Genomic DNA, 25,984 nt, shown 5'->3' with positions numbered 1-25,984 from the left:
CGTCCCAGGATAATGCGAATTAGAATTCCCCAGACTCAATTTTTCTATCACGGGGTAAAAAGCGGTCCTGCAACGGTTTCTTTATTTTGTATTGGTCATAAGTCCTTCGAGTTTTGGGACTCGTACTCTGAGGACTTCAGTTTACACTTCTGACATCGTCCCTTACCCGTTTTCCCAAATATAGGTAGGGAAGCTAGCTCGTCCGAGGGAGAACTAGGTGCATCCTGAAACGATCGAAAAGATGGTCAATGCTCTTCCAATGAGTGGCGAACGCTATCCGATGTCAGAAACCAGTGTGAATGAATTTCGACAAAGGAAACGGGCTAAGCTCAAGGACGTCTGGTGTTTGTCCTAAGAAAATGCAAACAAGAATGTCCCGGACTCAGTTTTTCTATCGCGAGGTAAAAAGCGATTTTGCAACGGTTTTTTTTTTTTTTTTTTTGTATTGGTCATAAGGCTTTTTAACAACGAGTGGAAGGTTAGATTTTGTGTTTCCCAATTTAAGGATTATGCTCAAACTTTGTGAGAAATCAATGTCCAGTAGGAGAAGAAATCTTGAAGCACCAATTGATTCATGGTATGAATTCAAAGAATCTATGAGGAAGCGTTTGTTCCAAATCATTTTCAAAGAGACATGGCACAAAAGCTTCAAGCATTAAGGCAAGGAAGGAAGTCGGTGGAAGACTACTATAAAGAGATGGACACTTTGATGGATTAACTTGCTCTTGATGAGGAAATGGATACTCTCATGGCATTATTTTTTAATGGCCTCAACAAGGAGATTGCTGACAAGGTTGATTTGCAACCGTATTTTGACATAGATAAGATGTTACATCTTGCTATCAAAATGGAAAAACAACTGAGTACAAGAAGAACAAGGTACAACTCTTCTAAACCTTCTTTTTCCTTCAACTCATCATGGAAAAAGGAGAACAAAAGTGAATATAGAAGTAGAGATAAGTTTGTGAGTGGAATTCTTAAAGAAAAATGGAAGTCTTAAAGTCCAAATTCGAACAGTCTAAGGAAAGAAATAGAGATATTAAGTGCTGGAAATGTCAAGGGTTAGGTCATGTCGCTAGAAATTGTCCAAATCAAAGGACAATGACAATTCAAGATGGTGAGGTAGTAATTGAGGGAGAGGAGCATGAAAATGAAGAGGGTAAGGAAGAAATTGTTGAAGTAAGAGAGTGTAACGCCCCAAAAATTAAGACAATCTTAGAGTTAATTATCTTAATTTTGTTTAATTAGATTTAATTTATTGGGCGTTATTTTGAACTCATTTAATGAGAATTATTTGATTTATGTGGGAATTGAAATTAATTAAATATTTTTTGGATGAATATTTAATTAATTAGAGGTTTTGGCATGTGGTGTTTGTCGAGTTTTTTTTTAAATGGTAAGTTAAGAGAATTAAGTAAAGTTGTGGATTTTTAGTGTTGAAGTTGAATTTAATTAAATAATTATGGATGTTATTTAATTAAATTGTGGAGTGAAAAGTTTGTTGGAGATTTGATAATTATATGTATATGTGGAAATATATATATAATTATTATGTGAAAGGGAAAGATAATTATATTTGTTGAAATATAATTATTTAAGGAAAAGATAATTGTATTTTGGAGAAAGGATATTTAGTAAGGGAGAAAAAGTGAAATAATTATATTTTGCGAAAATATAATGATTTGTAAAAGGATAATTACTTTGGAGAAAGATAAATAATAATTAATTATTGTAGAAGATAATTAATTATTTTGGAGAAAGATAAATAATAATTAATTATTGTGAAAGATAATTAATTATTCTGCAGAAAGATAAATATTGTTTCTGGAGTGAAGTTGTTATGGTTAGGTTAAGATAATTCATGTTGAAAGTTATAAGTGATTTATTGGAAAAGATTTGATTGATTAAATTAATTGAGGATTTAAGTTAATTTGATATTTTGGAGGGAATAGTTGGTTTTGGTGGAATTGGATTTAATTTAGTATATATATGGATATATATATTTAATTAATAATTTAGAAAAGTGAAGTTAATTATATGATGGAATATAATTATATTTGTTTGGAAAAGAAGATAATCCATGAGGAGAGATGGTTGATTTTATTGGATAAGAAAAAATACATATTTATAATGGTTTAAATAAATATATATGTTTATTGTAGATTTTGGTGAGAGAAAAATAATAATAATAAAGAAGTATTATTATTATTATTAATGGTTATAAATGCATTTTGTGCATTTAAGACATTTATTTAGGAAAGATAATGGAAATAAAGATATATGTATATATTTGGTATAATATATATATATATATATATATCCTAAAAGGAAAAGGAAATAATAACAATAAATATTATTGTTATTATTTGGGTCTATAAATAGCATTGAAATGCTTAAGTGAGAAAGTAAAGGAAAAAGAAAAAGGTTATTTATCTTCTTCTCTAAGATAACCTTCTGTTGTCGCCGCCTCATCAGTTAAAGTTAAGATTGGTCTCTTTGGAAGCTTGAGGATTTAAAGTGATGAATTTTTCCATCAAAGATAAGAGGATTTTTCAACCTCCATCTGAGTAACCCTGGTAAGCTAATGAAATTAAATTAATATTTTATTAATTTAATTTTGGATCTATTTGGGGTTTCTTTAAAGGTTCAATTGACTAAACTTTTTGAGATTTAAATCTTGGATTTTTTTTTCAATCAAGGTTGAATTGGTTTCAACCCCAATTTGTTTTAGAAAGTTAATTAATTTGGGAGAATTTTTGGATGTTAGCCAATTGCTAATTTCATTAATTAAGATACTGAGTTTTCCTTTTATGATTAGGATCAAGTTAATTGGAGAATTTTTACTGTCAGCTAAGGAGTACCTTGTTTGACTAAAATCTCCAGGTAAGAGATTCTCCTACTAGACCTTCGAACTAAATTTAAGAGACCGCATGTAATTATGATTATGCATTGATGGTAGCTAAAATGCATAACTTGATGCTATTGATAATGACTGTCATAATATTGTTTGATGATGATGACTGAGGTTATGTTAATGACCGGTAGTATGTTGATGATGATGACTGTTGATGATTGTTGATGCATGATATATTAATGACATAATTAAGGACGTTAAGATTAATATTCATGCCATGTTATGATGTTATGTTATGCTACATGCTGTGGATAGGGTGTTCTCTTAACTTTGTCTATTAAAGTTGTATCTGTATGGGTGTCCTTCGGGATCACCACCTTTTTAGGACTGCGTAGTCCGACGGGACTGTCAGTCTGACATTGACATAGACATGATTCGAGTGATTCGACGGGATCACTCGCAGCCCGATTGTCTTAGTGTTTCCTTTGGGTACACTAAAGACCAGATTGTCCTAGGTGTTGCTTTGGGTTCACCGAAGACCAGATATGTTCCTACGGGATCACAGATTACACGTGTTTGGGAACGTGCCAGTTCTTGGGTACCACTTTTCAAGACTCTAATGGAAAGTTAACAGACACCTAGCGGGACTAGTAATAGGTCCCTTACTGAGTATATGTTTATACTCACTCTTTCTATGTTTAATATTTCAGGCGAAGGTAAAGGTAGAGGAAAGCTGGCGAGCGACAGAGAAGGATCCGTGACATGCCATATGGGGACTCAGTTTTGCTTCCGCGTTTATGTTTCAGTGTTTCAACATTATGTTTTTAATAAAAATTTAGTCTTCCCTCGTTTCAAAAAGTGTCTCTTGTCATTGTTTCTTTTTAGTAATGACCTCAGCTTAGTATAAAGAGTTGGGTCGTTACAGAGAGGCTAGTGATGGAAGTTTCAAAGAACCGGTAGTTGGAGATGTATTGGTAACTAGAAGAGCTTTAAGTGCTCAAGTTAAAGATCTAGTTGAGGAGCAAAGAGAAACATTGTTTCATACTCGATGCCATGTGAATGGAAAGGCATGTTGTGTAATCATTGATGGTCGGAGTTTTACTAATGGTGTTAGTACATTACTTGTCAAAAGATTGGGTTTGTCAACAACACCACATCCTAGACCTTACAGACTTCAATGGCTGAACAATAGTGAGAAAGTACGAGTGAATAGACAATGTCTTGTGACTTTTTTCTATTAGAAGATACAATGATAGTATCTTATGTGATGTTGCACCTATGCATGCTGGAGAAATTTTGTTGGGAAGGCCATGACAATTTGATAGAAAAGCTATTCATGATGGTTATTTTAACCACTACAAATTCACTAAAGATGGTAGAAAAATCATTCTTCTTCCTTTTTCCACTAATGATGTGTATGATGAGCAATGCAAGTTAGAGAAAATGAGAGTGGAATTTGAAAAAAAATGAGAAAGAGAAAAGAAATACTTTGAGTGGAAAAAGCAAAAGAGAAAATACTTTTCTTGATGGGAATGTGAAAAATAAAATGTGAAAAATAAGTGTGCAGAAAAAGAAAGGAGTGGAAAAAAAGAAAAACATCCCAGAGAGAGAATAGAAACAACAGAGTCTAATAGCTAGAAATAAAGAGGTTAGAAAAGCTTTGTTTTCCACAAAAATAGTCTTTGTACTTTTGTGCAAAGGCCCTTGTTTTCTAACTAGTGATTCAAATACTTCTTTGCCCAGTGTTTTTCTTAGTATGTTGTAGGAATTTAAGGACATTTTTCCTGAAGACATACCAAGTGGGTTGTTGTCACTTAGGGGAATTAAGCACCAAATTAACTTCCTTCAAGGAGTTGTCATTCCAAATAGGCCAGCTTATCGAGCTAACCCTACCGAGACAAAAGAAATTCAAAAACAAATGGATGAATTTCTTGCAAAAGGATATGTGCGGGAAAGTCTAAGTCCTTGTTTTGTTCCCTTCATCTTGGTTCCAAAGAAGGATGGGGCTTGAAGAATGTGCATGGATTATAGAGTCATCAACAAGATTACGGTAAAATATTGTCACCTTATATCTAGACTTAATGATATGTTAGATGAATTGAATGGATCTATTTTATCTTCTAAAATTGATCTTAAGTCTGGATATCATCAGATTAGGATGAATGTTGGTGATGGATGGAAAACTACATTTAAGACTAAGCAAGGATTGTATGAGTGGTTAGCTATGCCTTTTGGTCTTACCAATGCACCTAGTACATTTATGCATCTCATGAATCATGTTTTGTGTGAGTACATAGAAAAATTTGTGGTCGTTTACTTTGATGATATTTTGATTTATTCACGGTCTTTAGAAATGCATGTGAAACATGTTAAACAGGTTTTGTGTGCTTTGAGAAAAGCTCAGTTGTTTGCCAATATGAAAAGTGTGCATTTTGTCTGGATAAGATTAACTTTCTTGGGTTTATTATTTCTGCAAATAGTATTGAAGTTGATAATGAGAAAGTTAAAGCTATCCAAGAATGGCCATAACCTAAAAATTCTAACGAAGTTAGATCTTTTTATGGCTTAGCTCATTTTTATAGGAGGTTCATAAAGGACTTTAGCACCAGTGTTGCACCACTAACTGGGATGCTTGAAAAACATGTTGTTTTTCAATTAGAAGAACCTCAAAAAAGGGCATTTAATATTTTGAAAGAAAAATTAAGTTCTATACCTTTGTTGACATTACCTAACTTTGAAAATACATTAGAAATTGAGTGTGATGCTAGTGGAATAGGGATTGGAGTTGTTTTAATGCAGGAACAAAAACCTATTATGTACTTTAGCGAGAAGTTGAATGGTGTTGCTTTGAACTATCCAACTTATGACAAGGAGTTGTATGCTTTGGTAAGAGCATTACAAACTTGGCAGCATTATCTGTGACCAAAGGAATTTGTCATCCATACTGATCATGAGAGCTTGAAGCATCTCAAAGGACAAGATAAGTGAAATCGTCGTCATGCTAAGTGGGTGGAATTTCTTGAATCATCTCCCTATGTGATAAGGTATAAAAGTGTGAAGGAAAATATTGTTGTTGATGCATTATCTAGGAGATATAGTTTGTTATCCACTTTATCTTCTAAATTAATGGGATTCGAGTGTTTGAAAGAAATGTATGAAAATGATGATGATTTTGGTAATTTTTTTCTAAATGTGTGAATGAAATAACAATAAATAATTTTTATGGATTTTATGGATTTTTGTTTAAGAAAGATAAGCTTTGCATTCCAAAGGGTTCATAAAGAGAATTTCTTGTAAAGGAAACACATGGGAGTGGTTTAATGGGTCATTTTTCTGAATTTAAAACATATAAAGCACTCAAGAGTCATTTTTATTGGCCACATATGCAACATGATGTTCACAAAGTTTGTCGTACATGCATTACATGTCGAGAAGTTAAATCTAAATGCAGGCCACATGGATTGTATACACAACTTTATCTATCCCTAATGCACCTTAGGCTGATTTGTCTATGGATTTTATTCTTGGTCTTCCTAGGTCTAGAAAAGGACCTGATAGCATCTTTGTTGTTGTTGATCATTTTAGCAAAATGTCACACTTCATTGCCTATCATAAAACTGATGATGCCAAGAATGTTGCTGATTTATTCTTTAGGGAAGTTGACGGTTGCATGGCATTCCAAGTTTAGTAGTTAGTGATTGAGATGTCAAGTTCTTAAGTCATTTTTGGAAAGTTTTGTGGGAAAGTTGGGAACTAAGTTGTTGTTTTCTACCACATGTCACCCACAAACTGATGGCCAAACTGAGGTTGTCAATTGAACGTTAATAACTTTGCTTAGGACAATTCTTGAAAACAATCTTCGCATGTGGGAGGAACTGTTGCCTTTTATTGAGTTTGCTTATAATAGGGCTATCTAAAGTACAACTAAATGTTCTCCCTTCGAAATAATCTATGGTTTTAACCCTAAGACACCTCTTGATTTATTGCCGCTGTCAACTGACAAGTTTGTACATATTGATGCTAAATCAAAGCTGAATTTGTCAAGAAGCTTCATAAGCAAGTAAAAGAGAGAATTGAAAAGCACAATGACAAGGTGGCCAAACGAGTGAATCAAGAAAGGATACCCACTTATTTAAAAACCAAGAGATTAGGTCATTTTCGAAAGGAGCATTTTCCAAACCAAAAAGGAAGTCCAAGTTACATCCAAGGGGAGATGGAGCATTTCAAGTTTTAGAAAAGACCAACGATAATGCATACAAAGTTGATCTCCGGGGTAAGTATCATGTGAGTGCTACATTTAATGTCATTGACTTATCCTTGTTTGATGTAGGTAACTTTGATTCGAGGACGAATCCTTTCGAAGAGGGGTAGAATGATAAGATGTTGAATAGTGAAGCTCACACCAACTCAAATGAAGCACGTGTTGGAAATTCATGGGAGAACTTTCAAAGTCAAACCAATGAAGAGACAATCATTATGACAAAAGCTAAAGCTAAAAGACTTCAAGATGGATTAAATGCTTGTTTACAAGCTAGATTTTTTGTCTTCAATAAAGAGTTTGAACTTCAAGATTCACTTGGACACCCAAGAGTCATAATGAATCTAGAAATTAAGATTCATTCACATTTTTAATGCATTTTTAGATTCATTCACATCTTTAATATGTACCTATTTAATGGTATGTATTTTCATTTCTTAGGGTAGTTGAAAGGGCATAAAATTAAATGTTATGTCCTTTCATATAAAATTTGAAATTAGCATAAATAGGGTTGTAGTTTCCACATTTTGAACCCAACTTGAATTTGAATGAAATTTCTCATAGAGTATTTCTCTTAAGCTTTATGCTTTCCTTTGTATTTTGGTGTTAGAATGCATGCTTAGGACTTTCAATCTAGTTTGATCAATTAGAATGTGGAGAGTTCGAAATCTTGAAGTTAGGAACAAGTTCTCCTTTCTTCTTGATTTTTGATCAATCTTTCCAAGCCAATTTGTTTAGCTTTCTTGGGGTTGTTAACTAATTGTTTAATCGGGGTTATTCTTATTACTGTTGTGGGGGTTCATCTAGGATAAGGGAGGTTCTCAAACGTGATTGAGGTAGTTTCGTTTATCATTGATTTACTACCCATTGCAATAGTGAGATTCTTTTGGTCTTAATTATTTTCTTATTCAAGTTTTTGTCATTGTGTAAGTGATCTTAATACACACGAATGTTATCATTATTATTATTTTTGTAATTGTAACTTGGTTAACTGAATTATTGTAGGAGTTGATAAGTTGGGTCATGGATGCTAAGACTTTAATAGTTTGTGGGGACATTCCAATTGGGTGTAATCCATTATATCTCATAATGTAAGAAAATTCAGCTTAAACTCAGAAAATGGTTGTTTGAATTGGCTGAACTAATTCTTCAAGAACCATAATAAGTGAATTGTTATGACTATCCTACAGTTACAATAGTCATATATTAGTTTTTGCTATGTTATTGATGAAGCTTTTGTTTGGTTTGAGTTAATTTAATGCTTTTTGTTAATGAAATTTGGGTTGTTTCGATCGCGTTCATTGTTATGTTGAAAATTTATTATGTGGCTATCACATTTCAATATATCGCTAGTTTTTGTGTTTACTTTCTCTTGGCACAGAAGGGTGAAGTTATTTTTGCTTGAAGGATGTTTTTTGTTAACGACCGAAGGATTGGGGTTGGCAGTTCTTCAATGGAAGGATTTGCAAAGTCTTGAAGTAGTATCATGTAAGAATAAAAAAGATAGTTCCATCGTCTCTCCTGCTCTTTCTGAAATCATCTCTGTTCTTAAGAATTTGAAATGGAGGTAGGAGTCTGGTAGAAGTGCTCTTGATAGCTCCGAAGGAAAAAAAAATCTGCATGTATAGGCAAAGTAGATAATTTGAGTTTATGAGTTGGTTTTATTTCTAGATTCTTGCTTGAAAAATTGAAACGAGGAAAAATTTGAGTGGGATGAAATTTGTGTTGCTTGCAAAATTGCATCTTGTATAAATTTGAGTTGCATATTCTATATGTTAGTCTACTTGAGCATTCCCCTTCCTTCACACGCTTCTTCCATGAGCCTTGATAGTACAGAAGTGTGACATGTTTATCCAAAATTATGGCTTGCAATTTCTTTGTTATAAAAGTGTGAAACAATTTTACTAAACATGAGCCCAAGACTATGTTTATTGTACTTATCCTTTTCATTCTTAGGAATTGTAGCATTACTCCATACAATTTTAATTCGACACTATCTCAGCTTCAAGTCTATTGTTAATTAGTTGTTGGAATGCTAGGGGATCAACCTTCAATTTTTATTATTAATTTTTCATTGTTTGCCTAGTCTCAAGAGGTATTAACTTTTAATATTAACTTCAATTTTGGTTCTCTCTTTGATTTCTTTCCAAAGGTTTATTGCTAGCTCATGCTAGGCTTCTTGTCGTGTCATTTATTGGACTTCTTACTGCACTCTCTTCCTTTTCAAACTCATCCTCACTTCCACCTTTACAAATTTTTGCACCGAAAGTTGTAACAAAGAAGATGGACATGCAAGCTTAGATGAAGTTTTGCAGAAATTAAGGTATTCAAGCTAATTAGGAAATTAATTTATTCAAGCTTCAATGGAATTCGTGAATCATGTTGTCATTTGCTCCTACGTTTTAAGACATTATAGGTTGTGTTGCTTACTTTTAGAAGCTTTAATAGTTTTTACTTTTTTCTTGTGTTTTTAGGACTATGTAGGTTGTGGTGCAACTTTAGTAGTTTTTAAGTTTTTCTTTTATATTTGTTGTGATTTCTTTTTGTATCTTATTAATATAGGTGCTAAAAGCGGTGAGTTCGAGGTGTGCTACATTAATCTTGTGGAGATGGGAGCATAGTGAGAAAGATTTTGCTAGGATTACTTTATATGGGATTGATAGGTGAGTAATTTTTGGAATTTTTCATATGGGGCGAGGGGGTGTTGATTTTAGTTTTGGAAATGTGTTTATATGGGGGTTGATAGTTAGACATACTTTTAATATTGTTCATATGAGGTTGACTGTAATGTTAGAACTGTTCATTATATTTTTTGTTCATATGGGGATGCCCGTATTATTCACAAGCTTGTAAGTTGTATATTTACAATGTTGAAGAAGTGAACTCTCTTGAAAAATATTGGTGAAAATTTTGTTGAAAATGTTGTTGAAAATGTATTTGTTGTTTATTTGGTTGATGAATATATGTGTGTGTATTGAAATGGTCTACAATGTCGGTTTTAACCTGACATTATTAGGGATCTATGATATCGATTTTAAACTGACATTGTTGGTCTCTTTAATGTCGGTTTTAAATATGTCAATTTTAAACCAAATTAAAAGACTTTAATAACACAATCATAGCTGTCAGTTGCCAAACTCATTTTTGTTGTAGTGATGAGTGTAGCTATCGGTCTTTAATGCTCTTGTAGTTATTGAATATTGATTAATTTAATTAAATAGTTTAATTAATTAGTCTCACATCATTGAAGATTCTAATTTGGAAGTCCAAAACATCCTCATATTAGTTCACTAAGGATAGTAACAATAAATAATTTGAATTTGTTCAAATTTTTGAAAGGAATCATACATTACTACAACAATCGGGGTATTTTCGACGCATAAAAACGTTGGAATAGGCTTGAAATATGTCAAAAACTGATTTTTCGGCGTAGAACTCGACGTCGAAAAGAGTGTCGGGAGAAGTGCATCACGAGACCTATTCCCAACACGCTACCAATACGATGTCGGCAGTGAATGTCTCCAGACGTCACTATTGCCAACATTATCAAAACTTCAGAAAACTACGTTCCCGACGTAACGTCAAAAACTGTGTTCCTGATGCTTTCTTTAGTGCGTCAAGAACGGTTCCTAATTCCCGACATCACTGCTGTGTCGGGAAATTTGTTAAATATAGTTTTTTAATTTTTTTCAAATTGTTTTTTTATTCAATAGTATTATTTTTTTTATTCTAATTCAATTTAAATTGAACCAAATTATAGAAAATAAACAATAAATTAGTAAATAATTATATAAAATACCAAATTCAAAAACAATTTCATATGTTTACGAATGTTTCAAAAGGCACCTAATATAGTAAATATTAAAAAAAATACATAAAAATCAAAAAACTACATACGTCTCCTGACAAGCCACGTATGCCTACATCAACTAGACCTATAATGATACAAAAGTAAGTTTATTATATATGCATATCACTGAATAATGTAATTTAAATAACTTAATAATGGAAACATATATACGTACCACAAGGGATCATGGTCCCCTCTGTGTCCGACTCATTTCTTCTATAAGCTTCTGCATTTGCTCCACTTGTGAAGCCAACATCAACGATGTCTTTCTTTGTTCTTCAATTACTCGTTTAGCTTCATCAAGCTCGATCCGTTGCTACTCATTCAGAACTTGTTGTAATTTGTACACCCTGGCTTGCGAAAACGTGGTCAAGGAACTGCTAGCACTGGCCATCTTGCGGGACTTGGATTTGGGTCCCCAACCAAGACCTTTTGAGTAATTCGATCATCTATCCAAAACAATCTCACATATCTCATCCCTAAAGAGTTGCTGAGAACCCTCTGGGATAGGTTGGGACTGAAGTTTCAGCATTTGACTTTGCAACAAATTTCGTAATTAAGTTAGTAAGACACAAATAAAAATGACATAATAAAACAGAAGTATTGCTTGAACTTAATTGCGCATCCTCAGCAGTCTACGATACAAACGTGTCATCTCGAACATATGTTTGCTTGAATAACTCCACACGGTCAACTAGCTGACCTCGTGGCTTAGCGAGCTTGAACCCGCTGTTATGATTGTAAGGCTACTTTTTTCTAGCAGTATTGTTCGTCTGTTATTGCTCCTACATGAAAACATTTGTTTATTTTTTATACATATAAAAAATTGAATGAAATAACCATTACAATATATAAGCCTCACCTAAAATGGATGGCACATGTAGTGATCATAAAAGAAGTGTCAATCTTCCATACCCAATATGTGCGATGGGTTGGCAAGTGTCTGTTCAGGGTCGCTGTACTTTTTGAAATGTCTATGACAGTTGCCCGTGGAACTTCTTGAAAGAAGTGAGCATTTGATGCTCAACAAATCTATTCATTAATTAATCGTTGAAATCAAGCACAAAATGGTGCTACACATTAAAAAAACATCACACATTAGCTTGGTTACAAGTATGTTTCAAATGAAAATTGAATTGTGTATTGCATGTACCTATAAATCACCCTTGACGACCTCAATGTATTCTCTCCCAAAATTAACCCACCTAAGACAACGGACTGAAAATGTACACCTTACACACATGTCAAGGACCTGGCTGAACCGAACAACGTGTGGAGATATGGGCTTCTTTACTCAGAGGCTAAGGACATGAAAATCCTACCATTGGCATGGATATAACTTTCCAACTCCAAGAGTCGAGACTGTACACGTCTTCTAGGAGTCGGAGAGGTTTAAGTAGTTTCTGCTAAATAAAATAACAAATTCATATGAGAAACAAGTTAAAATAATTATGAGTTAACGTACCAAGAGACTCACCTAAATTGTCACCCACTGAAGATGACCCTCCCACAGTGTTTAAATCCTCACCGAACTCAAGGAATATCTAATCTATCTCCTCATAACCGCTCAAGAATAATGATGTAGTACCTGTGGGCATAGAGAAACAAACATTTATTAAGCAAATACGAATACCTACTCAGATTGGAAATATAAACTAATAAAATATGTGGATATGTGGTTCGTCACTATCGTTCCTCGTCGCTTGATTCGATTTGATGTACCAATTGTTCACCCTATCGTCTCTGAAGTCGTCGATGACATGATGCACAATCAATCTTTCAACGACTATAGGATCAACATCAGACCTACATAGATTGTCATCCTTAATGTGTTCATCCACTCAATGGCCGACAACAATTTCGAGTACATTTAGTTGCTCATTCTCAACATCATCCACTTCGGGTATGTCCCATATATCTTATTATGGACAACTTGGACAACTTTCCAATTAGTACCATTTTTTTGGGTCATCTAGGTAAATACTTGATGTTCCTACGTCACAAGAATTGACACCAACACTTAAATAACCAAACACTTCTTTCCATCGGATATTAAGCATGCAACACTCCATTTAAAATACCGTAAAAATTGTTGTCGCCACTTCCACTGGCACTGCTTTCACCGATTACCATGGCTCCATTGTTTGGTGTAATGCATTAGGAATCATGTTCTATACCCACCAATAATGCATCCATTATAACACCAAACGTTAAGTGATGGTCCCATCGCAAGTGAGAAGAAATCGTGACACTGATTTTTTGTCTCACGCAATTGTATAACCTGAAATTCATGTGACAATGATTATATACATTCACGTTCAAATAGTTTAGTGCATATATGTCAGTTATCAAATGCGTGAACGCTACATACCTGATTTCAGAACCATTCAGGAAATGTCTGTTGATGTCTTTTGTACAAATCAGTAGAGTTTTAAGCTTGCTGACGTATTAACCTCAAATGTTTCCTGACAGCGATGATTATGAATTTGTGTAACAACATTGTATAACAAATACTTAACAACTATACCTAAGAAATACAAAAGTAAGAAATGTTTACTTGCAATACTTTGATATTTCATCTACATTGTTGAGGATATACCAATGAAAGAGGCGTTTCTCTTCCTGTGATAAAGTTTAGAGACTTGACGTACCTAAAGGTCGTACTTCTTGCTTGAAAATTTTGAACTCACTAATCACCTCATCATCTGAAATGCATTCATCATTTCGCTAATCTCTAGTGAATCGAGTCCTAAAACCACCTAGGTAACGCTAACAAAAAGTGTCTGATTCATTCATCAAATATACTTCTGTAATAGATCCCTCAACACGTTCTTTGTTCCGAACATATTGTTTCAAAGTGCGTAGAATTCTTTCAATGGGATACATCCAACTATAAGAAACCGAACCAACAACCTTCGTATCATATGGTAAGTGAACAACAAGGTGTACCATAACGCTGAAGAAGGCAGGTGAAAATATTCTTTCCAACTTGCAAAGTATGATTATGATATCTGCTTACAATCTGTCCAAATCACTTACTCTAAACGTTCTTGCGCACAAGTCACTGAAAAACTATAATAACAGTGTACACGTTTTTTGATAAGAATGATCGAATATCGATAGGTAAAAGTCGATGTAGCAAAATATGACAGTCGTGTGTTTTAAGACCTGATATTTTCTCGTCTCTTTCATTCACACATCATGAAATATTATAAACGAATTCATCAGAAAACTTAACTGATTTTAGGAACTTGCAAAACTCAACTCACTCACTGCTAGTCAACGTGTAACTCACATGTGGCTTGACCAATCTGTTACCGACTTCTATAAGGTGTAAATACTTTCTTATCTTCAAATCTTGTAGGTTCAATCAAGCATTCATGGTATCCTTGGTTTTTCCTTCGATATTCAACAAGGTACCAACCAAGTTGTCACAAACATTTTTCTCAACATGCATTACATCAAGTTTCTTACATAACAGTGGACTCAACCAGTAAGGAAGTTAAAAAAAAAAAAAATTCTCTTTGTCAAATTAAGAGCTCTCTTTCTTTTATTATCTTTTACTGAAGGATGTTTACTCATAACTGGAAATTCCAACTGATCTAGTTGTTCCAATATTTCATGTCCATTCATTATCATTGGAGGAGGCCTACGCTTTACCTTTCTTTCATGTAGCCTACTTCTACGCCACACGTGATTATCTAAAAGATAGCGTCGATGTCCCATGAAAGATATTCTACCTCGTATCCCGAACAAAGATTTATCTTCCATACATATGGGACATACCAGATACCCCTTCGTACTCCATTTGGATAGGTCACCATATGCCGAGAAGTCATTAATTGTTCATAACAAGGCTGCATGTTGCTGAAAGAACTGATTGGTAAGAGAATCATATGTACGTACCCCAAAATTTCATAACTCTTTCAGTTTCTCAATCAATGGTTGAAGATAAACATCAATTTTCCTACCAAGAGATTTAGGATCGGGTATGACCAATAACATGAAGAAATTTAACTCTTTCATGCATTTCCAAGGTGGCAAATTAAAAGGAATTAACACAACAGGCCACATACTGTACGAGGTACTTATATGACCAAATGGATTAAATCCATATGAAGCTAACCCAAATGAATGTTCCATGGATCAAAAACAAAATCAAGAAATTCATAATCAAAGTGTTTCGATCCCTCCACATCATTTGAATATCTCAACACGTCATCTGTTTCAACACATTTATCCCTATGTCATCTCATGTTAGCAAACCCTTCTGGCGAGACAAACAAGCATTGTAATATCCGTACCAACGGAAAGTGGCACAATACATTATGCATAATTGTTTTCTCTATGTTAGGATTAACCTTGTACCAAGTCTCGCCACATGTAGTACAATGTTGCAAATTGTTAAACTCCTTCTAGTATAATACACAGTCGTACTTGCACGTGTGAATAGTCTCATATCCCAAGCCAGAGTCACGCAGTTTTCATTTGGCTTCATAAAATGAACTAGGGATAGTATTACCGCACATTGAAAATGCTGCTTTTAACAATTCTAACAATATGTTGAAGGATTTGTTACTCCAACCGTTGAGAACCTTGCATGCATCAACTTAACCAAAAAATTCAAGGAGGAAAATTATGAACAACGGGGGTACAACTCACTACTTGCTTCATTCGATAAGTCCTAAAATATGTTTGTTGTATCTTGTTCTATATCTACCCCAATATTACACGACATCTCATTCTCCAAACGATCTTCCTCTATTTCTTCTTTATGTTCAATCGGAGCTTATAAATCATTCAGCATACCAAACATTTCATCTTCTTCATGAAAGTGGCTACTACTTATTCCTTCATCAAAAGAGTTACTACTAGTTCCTTTATCAAAGTTTTATGTATCTTTATTCAAGTTAACCGACTCTCCATGATACAATCATTCTGTGTAGTAAGGGGATATTTCAATAGTAAGTAGATGTCGTTCCACACTCTCTAATGAGTTCCAATTTGAGTTTATAAATCTTTTTCATGGACACCTTATTCATTCGTAATCATCGACGTGAAACTTGACAATCTCTAAAAATTAGGTCACTCCCTCTCTATACTCAATGGAAAACTTATTCCTAAGTTTCATCAAACCCTTGTCCATCGTTAAAGCCCTTAAAACATAAATAGGTTTGATTAGTCGTATATTCCTCCTCTCACACTCTAACCTTACTCCCCTTAATAAGCAATAACAATCTTCCAAACTTTTCACTAATGCTAAGTTTAAATTGTAGAGGCTACCATAAGTGCAAGATAGTCACCACAAGCTAACCACAAATAACTTCAATCTTTACAACCTACCTACCCCTTCTAAAGCCATTACTTTACAAGCTACCTACCACATTTTCAAACCCCTCAGAAATACTAACAAATTCAAAACTAAGTTTTCACTAAAAAGGCTACCATAACTGTAGGATAGCCATAATAAATCAACAACAAATGACTTTAAAACTACTAAGACATAAACAACTAAATTTGAACTAAAGGCTACCATAACTGTAGGATAGCCAAAAAAAATCTCAACCACAAATTACGAAATTTATAAAAGAATAACAGCCCTCACCCCTCTAAAGTTTTCAATACGACCACCTTTCAAATTTTCAATTTCACCCCTCCCCCCTCCCAAATTTAGAACCTAACCCCCTCAAATTTTCAATTCAAACCCTTACCCCCTTCCTAAACCCAATTACACCCCCCCCCCCCACCCTCTTAAAATTTCAATTACCCCCCTCCCCCTAAAGTAAATGTGGTTGATAGCCTTTTTGACAATCAATCATATTTACGTAATATGCAAGTAGGGAACTTTCTATGGCTTACCTGGTTGGTTCTCGATTTTGTCATTTTCTACTCCTCTCTTCCTAATCAATTTTTTGAACCACCAGAGCAAGGGTTGTTTATGTTTAAAGCAACCTTATATTTTCCTCGATGTACCTCGTAATAATGTTCAACTTTCCTCTTTGCACATTCAGCCCATGTCCCTACAATCATACTAGCTACAGTCCATGTTGAGCTCTTGACTACTACTATTTGACTTTCTAATTCTGATTTCTTGATGTTGAGCTCCTCCATTGCTTATTCGAGTTTTAAATTCTTGTACTTAAGCTCCTCTATAGTCTTCTCATACTATTCCTTTTCATTATTCGCTACTTCAATATAGCAAATTGTAATTCTGAAATTTACAATAAATTTAACATCATACATACATACAATATACAATCTATACATACAATTTATGTAATTCAATGTCAAGATACGTTAATAAAGTGCTAACTTTGTGACAATATATACAAATTCAATATATATAACCCCTCCCCTAAATTCAATATAACCCTCCTCAAATTCAAATTGAAAATTGAAATTCAATCTCAAATTCAACTTCTATCTCGTCTCCAATCTTACATTCTAACAACACTAAATTTGAATGCAATACTAAAACCTACAACTAAATCAAAATCTAAAACATAAAACTAATTTAAAATCTAAATACTAAAACTAATTAACTAAAATAAAATAAAACAAAGCTAGAATCGTGTTCACATTTGTGCGATGGTGCCTTAATGATAATTTTAAAATTAGTAAACCACTTACCGACATGAAGAGTAGCGGCGGCAGATGTCGATGAACAAAATGGAGCGGTGGCGATTTCTCTCCTTCTCAGTCTCTCTCGACTCTCTCGGCCTTCTCCTTTTCAATTCTGTGAATTACGTAACTGAAAGTTGGTTTTTATAGGAGAACTCATGATGTTTTATTTATGATGCCGGCCTTATCCTTGCTCGACGTCATGGAAGCCTCATCTTCTGTCGACTTTTCTTTTCGGCGTGGCCAGAGCTCGACATTGCCGACACCTTCTTAACAACATCACGAAAAGGTCTTCTTACGACGATCCCTTTTCCCGACGTCTATTTCTGCATCGGCAGAGCTCCAATTTTTTGTAGTGAGTGTTGTTGATCATGTTAAAATTGTTTGTCCAACTTCATTAAAGATACAAACTTTAGTTATATTTTTTAGTAGGGTATTTTTTAGAACTAATAGTTATTTTGAGAACAAAATATTGTGTTTTGTTTATTTTTTTTAATTTCATGTTCGATATTTGAAAATATTATGTTTTGATAGATATTTTTCTTGTATAATTTTTTAGGATTATAATTAATAGAATCTTGATTATTTTTATTTTTGTAAAGGGTAGTAGAGTTTTAAAATATTTGTTTTTTAATAGTAGTAAAATCTTAGTGGATAGGATTTGAATCTTAGATTCTGTGAATTAGTTAGGAGTATTTTGGTTCATTTTTAATTCATAATTAATAATTTCAAAAATCATTTTGCTATTTTTATAATTTTAAAACATTTTTTTTTTTGCTACTTTTCAAAATGAAATGTTTTATTTTGTCATTTTTCTTGTTGGCCCAAATGTATTCCCATGCCTAAAGTTACAAAACTTGTATCAAACAAGGGGATGTGTGTCTCATTCTCACCCTTATTTCCATGATATTTCCTTCGATCCAAACAACTCCTAAATTCTATTTTCAATGTGACTAATTTAATGTAGATGATGAATTTTCCAATTCAACGACAAATTCTTTTGAAGAGGAAAAAATGATAAGATTCAATGGTGTTTCACATGTTTTGGTTCAGCCTATTACACAGTCCAATGCAACAAAGATTTGACATTCATTCATTCCTCATTTCATATGTTACATGTTATTCTAATAGAGGAAGGACCATTTGGAGTATTGAAAGTTAAAACATTTAGTTGAAGTAGACAAAGGAGTAGAATTTAAGTTTTCATGAGCTCAAGCACTTTGAAGACAATTTATTAGTTTTTATTATATTTTTATTGTAATTTCATTTTACATTTCTTTTTTATGCATAATCAATGTTTGTAGAAGAATATGCATTAAAAATAGTGGTTAAAAAGATCGAGTTTGTTTACTTTAATGGAGATAAATTAAAGATGGTGATTAAAAAGAAGGTTGAGAAAATGATAGCTTTCTTCTTTATTTTGACTTTTCTTCTTTAGATTAAACAGATATTAATTTGTAATCAGATCATTACAAGAAATTTATTATTCAATGACAAAGTTTTAGTAGCGCAAGTAACCTTTGTTAGTAAAATATCAATGCAGAAAAATGTGCCACAAACGATTATTATTAGCAACACATTTTTAATCTACGTCACTAAAAGAATTAGTAACACGGCAATAATGTCTCTAAAAATTAAATAGTTTTAGCAACAAACATAAATGTTGCAAAATCTTTACCAAATTTTCTCCTTTTTTTTTTAATTTTCCTCCAACTTTTTCATTAAATAATTTATTAAATATATTTTTATTTTTATCTCTCCTTTCTCTCTATCATCTCCACGAAAAGATCCCAAAAATCCCAACCTCAATCCTCTCCATCTCCATCGGCCAACCACAAAAAAGTACTCGTCTTTTCATCGACGGCGACCCACAGACGTTTTGGCCGGCCACAGAAGATGATGTTTCAGTTGGCCACATAGAAGGCGACGCATTTCGGCTAGCCAAACAAAAGCTAATGAATCGGTCGGCCACACAAAAGCTAATGTTTCATTCGGGTCCCACTAGTTTCTCCACATAAATAGGATGTCTCATTCCTTGATTCCATCACCATCAGTGAAGGTCACACCACCCTTAGCCCTGAAATCAGAACATCACTGAAGGAGGATTTATGCTGGCATCTTTTACTTGATCATGGGCATACTCAAATCAGTGGTCTATTCGCCCAGAAAGGAAACCCCTCTACATGGGAAGACAAATTTCATACCCGCAAAGAACTCATATTGACGGCTACACACAAAAATCTAGTTCCTCCCGAATGCCAAATCCAACTTCTACAACTCCAATCCACTTCGACAAGGCTAGCCAATAGTGTCTATTGTACTCGAACTCAAACTCGATCAACCCAATCTCCAATTGCACTTTTGGGTGGTCAAAGCCCTAATTCTTTAAAGGTATAAACCCTACCCATATTGATGACTGATGTTTAGATATTATATATAGTGATGACTAATTTAAGAAAGGAATATATTCATGGTTCTGTCAAATAAAGCTTTAGATATTATTCTTTACTTGTTGATTTTCTACATTTTGGAGAGATTTTAAAATTTTAAAACTCATTGAGACTTGGTTATATTGTTGTAATTGGGTGTTAGGTTTATATTTAGGTTGGTTTCTACATTCTCAACTTCGGTAAAATTTTGGTAAACGTCGGGGGTAATTGACTTGGTTGTGTATTGAATTGGGATTGAGTTATGGCTTTATGATTGGAGTTTAACTTACTTTATACTTTAGGGCTTGATTCAAGGTTTCATTAAACAAGAAGGGAATAAACTTGCTTTTTGGGCTCAGTTTCGAGGTAATTAAGTAAATTTACAACGAGAATCTCTTTGAGCATCCTAGTTTATATAACATTGTTATGCCGAATAGGTTGTAGAAGCATGTTATGTGATATTTGAGATAATTGGGTTTGTTTTCTTAAGAAGGTTCCTACCATCCTTTGATTAGAGAACAAAAAGGAGTTTTGTTGAAGGTAACATTTCAAGTTAATCACATTTTTTTATCTTATTTATGCTTCTATCATGTGGATGCATTTAGATTTGTTGTTGTTAGCTTCTTTTTTTCATGTAGCTTGAAGTGTTTATTTACATTGTTCATTTTGCATTTAGAAGAAACAACGAATGTGTGGATCTTTGAATTGAAATGAACTTTCTTATTTCTCGTGGATAAGCACAAAAACATCCCACACGAAATGTACATATGTTTTATATTACTTCAAAAACATCTCTCTCTATCTATATCTCAAGGAAAAAGAACAATTCTTAGTCAAAAATCTCTCTTTCTCTTCATCTCTCTATCACAAGAAATTATACCTATTATTTTTCTCCTTTTTTCCCTATTTTTTCTTATTATGTTGGTTGATTCAAAATTTAAAGACAATAATAATAATTATTATTTGATGGTTGGTCAGTTTGACTCAATTCTATATTAGAGTTAATGAGGACCAATTTTTCTCATACTTCTTCCATATCATTTTCCTTTATTCATCTCTCTCACTAGGATTAACCTCTATTTTACTTTGTTTCCATATCTATATCTATTTTCCATCTCTCTTTATTATGTCATTTAGCTTTTGGGGTCTCCATTTTTCTTTCCTCAAATGTCACACTGCTGTTCTTCTTTCAAGACCTAAAAAGAAAAGCCTTTAAGAACGCAATAGGTCTACTTTTTTTCTCTTCCTTTTGAAAAACTTTGCTAACATATCTTCCTTTTTTATCATTCCACTTCTCACAAAGATTTCATTTCTATCTCTCTCTTTTTACCGAACTTCTAATAGGGATTCTCACTCTCTTGTTTCTCTTGTTTTTGTAATTAGTTTTATTCTTTTTATTCTCCATGAAAGAAGTTGATGATCATGAGCCAACCATCCCTCACTTGTTTAGATGTCCAATAATTCTTGATTTGTTTAAGGATTCTGTCACTCTTTTGCAAAGGAAAAACTTATGAAAGATCAAGCATTAAGGAATGGTTGGCATTGAGAATCTTACATGTCCTGTGACAATGCAGAAGCTTCATGATCCTTCTTTTGTTTCTAATAATACTCTTTGTCATTAATTGTTATTGGGGTATTTTTCTAAGAATCGAATGTACGTGATATTTTTTTTTAAATTATAGGCAATTGTTATTGGACTTTTTATCCATTATTTGTGTGATATTTTGCAATTTACATATGACTTTGATTCTAACACCTGAATTTCTAACTTAGGTACTTTAAGCATTGTACTTATTATGGATCGAAGTTTGATAAATTTAAGAGCTTCTAGTGAATATTTTGATGGTGTTGCTAACTTTATCGAAATTACAACTAATTATTTAGACGAAGAGGGAAAAACAAGATATCCTTGTTCAAATTGTGTGAACATCAATTGGAATATACTAGATGTCATAGAATGTCATTTTTATAAATATAGTATGTTCTCAACTTGTAGTCGATGGATATTTCATAGAGATACAGTTGATCTTTCTCCATTTTTTAAATCTAATTCCAGGTTTTTAGGTGTAACATTTTCCAATTTAAGTAAATTTAGAGAAGAGAATGCAAATCTTAGAAAAAACAGTGGATTTGGAGATACTATGGATGATAAGATGCTAGAGATGATTCATGATCTACATGGTCCAATGTTTGAAGAAACTAAAAGAGAATCAACCGAGCAAGATGAGTCTGATAGAATAAGTGGTATGTTCCCTGAAGTAGAAAAGGAGTTATATCTGAAATGTCTAAAGTTCACTACGTTTAAATTTTAGTGAAACATATGCACATTAAGGTGTTTAATCGTTGAAGCGACAAATCCTTTGATATATTACTTGAATTTTTAAACGAAGCCTTTCTGGATGGTGTGAAGCTACTTGCCTCCTACTATGAAGCTAAGAAAAGACTACATGACCTAAGGATGGGATGTGAAACAATTCATGTGTGCAAATTTGATTATGCTTTATTTTGGAAAGATTATGCATCACTTGGCAAATATTCGTATTGTGAAGAGTCTAGATATAGGTTGAATGATAGAAATGAGAAACAAATTCCACATAAGGTGTTGAGATATTTTTCGCTAAAGGCAAGGTTGAAAATACTATTTCTTTCAAAACATACCGCAGAGGATATGCGGTGACAAAAACATAAAAGGTGTAAACCTGAAGGCATACTTTGATATTCTATTGATGTTGAGGATTGAAAACATTTTGATGACCAGTATCCTTGTTTTGCTTCAGATGCTCGAAATGTCAAATTAGCACTTGCTTCTGATGGGTTTAATTCATTTGGAAACATGAGCACATCATACAGCATATGGCAAGTTATACTCATTCCATACAACTTGCCTCCTTGGAACTGTATGAAAGCACCATTCACTTTTCTATCTTTACTCATCCCTGGTTCAAGTTCTCCTAGTAAAGAAATTAATATTTACTTACAACCATTGATAGATGAGGTAAATGAGTTGTGGGTGGATGGTATTCAAACATATGATAGTTTCCGTGCTTCTTTCTTCCAACTCCATGTTGCACTATTGTGGAAATAAATGATTTTCCAGCTTATGGTGATTTATCTAGTTGGAGGACAAAAGGTTATAAAGCATGCCCGATTTGCAATGTTGATATAAGCTCAATGGGACTAAAGAGCAAAATTTGGCATATGGAACATCGTCGATATCTACCTTTAACACATGCATTACGTAAAAGTAGGCAGCATGATGGAAAAAAAGAAATGCGAGCAGCTCCGAATATTTTATCTAGACAAGATATTATAAATCAAATGAATTTTATAAGTTTTCCAATGTTGACCAAAAATCCTACAAGACGTGATATCAAATGAAAAAGGACAATTTGTGAGCACAATTGGACTAAAAGAAGTTTTTTTTCAATTTTCCTTACTGAAAAAATCATAAACTACATTATAAATTTGATGTGATGCATATTGAGAAAAATATTTGTGATAACTTGGTGGGTACTATATTGAACATCGATGGAAAAAATATAGCACCATTAAAGCGCGTGAGGATCTAGCTAACTTGAAAATAAGAAATGAACATCACATATAAGAGACTGGAAATAGACATGTAAAGCCTCCATGCTTCCTACATGTTAACTACTGCTAAAAAAGTAGACTTTTGTAAGTTCTTGAAGTCTATGAAGTTTCCATATGGTTTTGCATCCAACAAATATCATTATGTTAATTTGAAAGAGGGGAAAATATATAGTTTAAAGAGCCATGATTGACATCTTTTATTACAAAAACTTCTCCCAATCGGCATTTGACCTTATATACGTAAGGACATTTCTACTACTATATCGAAGTTGTCAAATTTCTTCCATGCTTTATGTTAAAAAAAAATTGAGCATATCAAAACTAGACAAAATGCAAGATGATATAGTACTCATCTTATGTTAGTTGGAAAAGATCTTCCCGCCAGCTTTTTTGGCATGATGGTCCACTTAGCTGTCCATTTGCCAAGAGAAGCAAGAATTGTTGGACCTATTGGATATAGATGGATGTATCCAATTGAAAGGTATGTGAATTCTTTGTTGCTATTACTTTTATGGTATAGGATTCCAACACATGTAATTTGGTTCATGTTGTCTCAGGAGTTTGCGGTATTTGAAGCAATATGTTAGAAACAAAGCTCGATCTAAGGGTTCAATTGCAGAAGCTTATGTCATAAATGAATCCTTGAACTTTTGTTTTATGTATTTACGTGGCATTGAAACAAGGTTTAATAGAGGGGATTGAAATAATGATAACATTGATGATGAGGAAATCAACAATTATGGTCTATCAATTTTCTTTCAACACATAAGATGGTTAGGCGAGGCCCTATTTTGACAACTAACCCCTGATGAGTTAGAGAAATCACATTGGTATATTATAAACAATTGTGATGAAGTGGAACTTTATCTCCAGTATGTATCATTTTACCTATATTCATTTTTAATATTTTAAATATGACTAAAAAGTTACACGAACTTGCAAAACATAGAGAGCATATGAAAATCCTTAAGTTGAGTAATGAGCATGTTGATTTTCATAAGAGAACAATTAGAATTCCCTACTTGGTTCAAAGCAAAGGTATGTCATTTTTGTGGTCGTACCTTGTGTTATACAATATTTTAATACATTTAAGCATTGCTTTGTGATTAAGCCCAAAGGTTTGCATTGTGATAAATTTGTATCCAATGGTTCGTATGCCCTTGCCTGTGGTCTGAATGACTGTGCTCGCTCTTATAGTAGGTGTATAGCAAATGAAGTTTCATTTCCCACTAAAGATCGTGATAGTCGTCGAACCACTCAGAATAGTGAAGTGATGGTGACAGGTGATGATGAAACAGGATAAATCTTTTTCTACGGCGAACTACATGAAACTATAAGACTATAATACATTTGCATGAAGGCAATTGCGTTTCTTAGGTGTGAATGGTATAGTACTAGTTCAAGGAAGAATGAAGTTAACATAGTTGATGGTTTTATATCATGAACACTCGTAAACGTTGGTACAAAGATGAGACTTTCATCCTTGTAAGTCAAGCAACACAAGTTTTTTACTTAGATGATTACAAACTTGGTCAAGACTGAAAATTAATTCAACAAATTCAACCAAGACATGTGTGGGATATTTCAAAGTTAGAAAGTAATAAAATAGAAGTAACATCAGATGAAACCATATCCATATGTTATCCTCAAGTTGAAGATATATTACCTAGATTCACAAACTTTTAATAGAGAAGATGTTGAACCTTCGATAATTGGAGACCAAGAAGACTTTACTGCATAAAGTAATGATCAAGAAGCATCAACCGACGAAGCATTGGTTGATGAAGAAGATTTTGATTCGGATAATTCTAGCGATGAGTCAATTAGAGTAACGAAGATTGTGATAGCTAATGACTTTTAATCATACTACCAATGTTATACATAACTAACTATAGTTTTATTTATTCATATATTTGAATTGTACATTATTTGTTCATTTACTTTTATATTTATAGTTATATTTATGCTAATTATAGTTATATTTATGCATTATAAAACATTCGTAGGATGTCATCAAGAAATCTTGGACCAGAAAATTGTAGTAGATCATTTTTAAATGTGAACCAAGCAAACAATACTAATGAAAATTGTATTGGTGAGCAAGAAGTTGTGTCCATAGATCCAGATATTCAAAGTATGTATTCATTTCTATGTTAAATCTTCTAGTTTTCATATAACATTAGATGTATTAATATTAACATTTCTCATGTAGGTTTTAGTACAAAAACAAAAGGCCAAGGATCGACTAGAAGGGTTGGACTTGAGAAATATGTCCAAGCAAATGGTTCCATTCCAATTACAATTTGTAAGAACTCCTCCAAATTAAACTCTCAAATTGAAAAAGAGGTACGAGCGATAGTACCACTTGAATGTGAACATTG

The 25,984-nt window shown here is 33.2% G+C and overlaps 2 protein-coding genes across 2 annotated transcripts; both read left to right on the top strand.

The window, feature by feature from the left end:
• The first annotated feature begins 5,668 nt into the window (after window positions 1-5,668).
• LOC127149446 (uncharacterized) lies at window positions 5,669-21,710 on the top strand. The gene is made up of 5 exons (XM_051084950.1): window positions 5,669-5,740; window positions 19,606-19,974; window positions 20,315-20,378; window positions 20,506-20,552; window positions 21,514-21,710. Exons 1-5 carry the CDS (start codon window positions 5,669-5,671, stop codon window positions 21,556-21,558), a joined length of 597 nt encoding a protein of 198 aa, XP_050940907.1. The 3' UTR covers window positions 21,559-21,710.
• Window positions 21,711-21,798: 88 nt separating this feature from the next.
• LOC127149371 (uncharacterized) lies at window positions 21,799-24,464 on the top strand. Its single transcript, XM_051084582.1, has 3 exons — window positions 21,799-22,256; window positions 22,790-24,084; window positions 24,161-24,464. Exons 1-2 carry the CDS (start codon window positions 21,809-21,811, stop codon window positions 23,095-23,097), a joined length of 756 nt encoding a protein of 251 aa, XP_050940539.1. The 5' UTR covers window positions 21,799-21,808; the 3' UTR covers window positions 23,098-24,084; window positions 24,161-24,464.
• Window positions 24,465-25,984: the final 1,520 nt, after the last annotated feature.

Source organism: Cucumis melo, chromosome 5 (assembly GCF_025177605.1).
Source record: "Cucumis melo cultivar AY chromosome 5, USDA_Cmelo_AY_1.0, whole genome shotgun sequence".
NCBI lineage: Eukaryota > Viridiplantae > Streptophyta > Magnoliopsida > Cucurbitales > Cucurbitaceae > Cucumis > Cucumis melo.
Note: the sequence above shows the minus strand (reverse complement) of the source record. Positions and strands in the feature narration are given on the sequence as shown.

What these genes read in the sequence shown, in the direction of transcription:
- LOC127149446 (XM_051084950.1), top strand. Translation starts at nt 5,669, where the DNA reads ATGTACTTTAGCGAGAAGTTGAATGGTGTTGCTTTGAACTATCCAACT. An exon ending in AAAGCCCTAATTCTTTAAAG is followed by an intron (nt 19,975 to 20,314) that starts GTATAAACCCTA and finishes TTTATACTTTAG; the next exon opens with GGCTTGATTCAAGGTTTCAT. An exon ending in AAAAAGGAGTTTTGTTGAAG is followed by an intron (nt 20,553 to 21,513) that starts GTAACATTTCAA and finishes TCTTTTGCAAAG; the next exon opens with GAAAAACTTATGAAAGATCA.
- LOC127149371 (XM_051084582.1), top strand. Translation starts at nt 21,809, where the DNA reads ATGGATCGAAGTTTGATAAATTTAAGAGCTTCTAGTGAATATTTTGAT. An exon ending in TGAGTCTGATAGAATAAGTG is followed by an intron (nt 22,257 to 22,789) that starts GTATGTTCCCTG and finishes GTTTTGCTTCAG; the next exon opens with ATGCTCGAAATGTCAAATTA.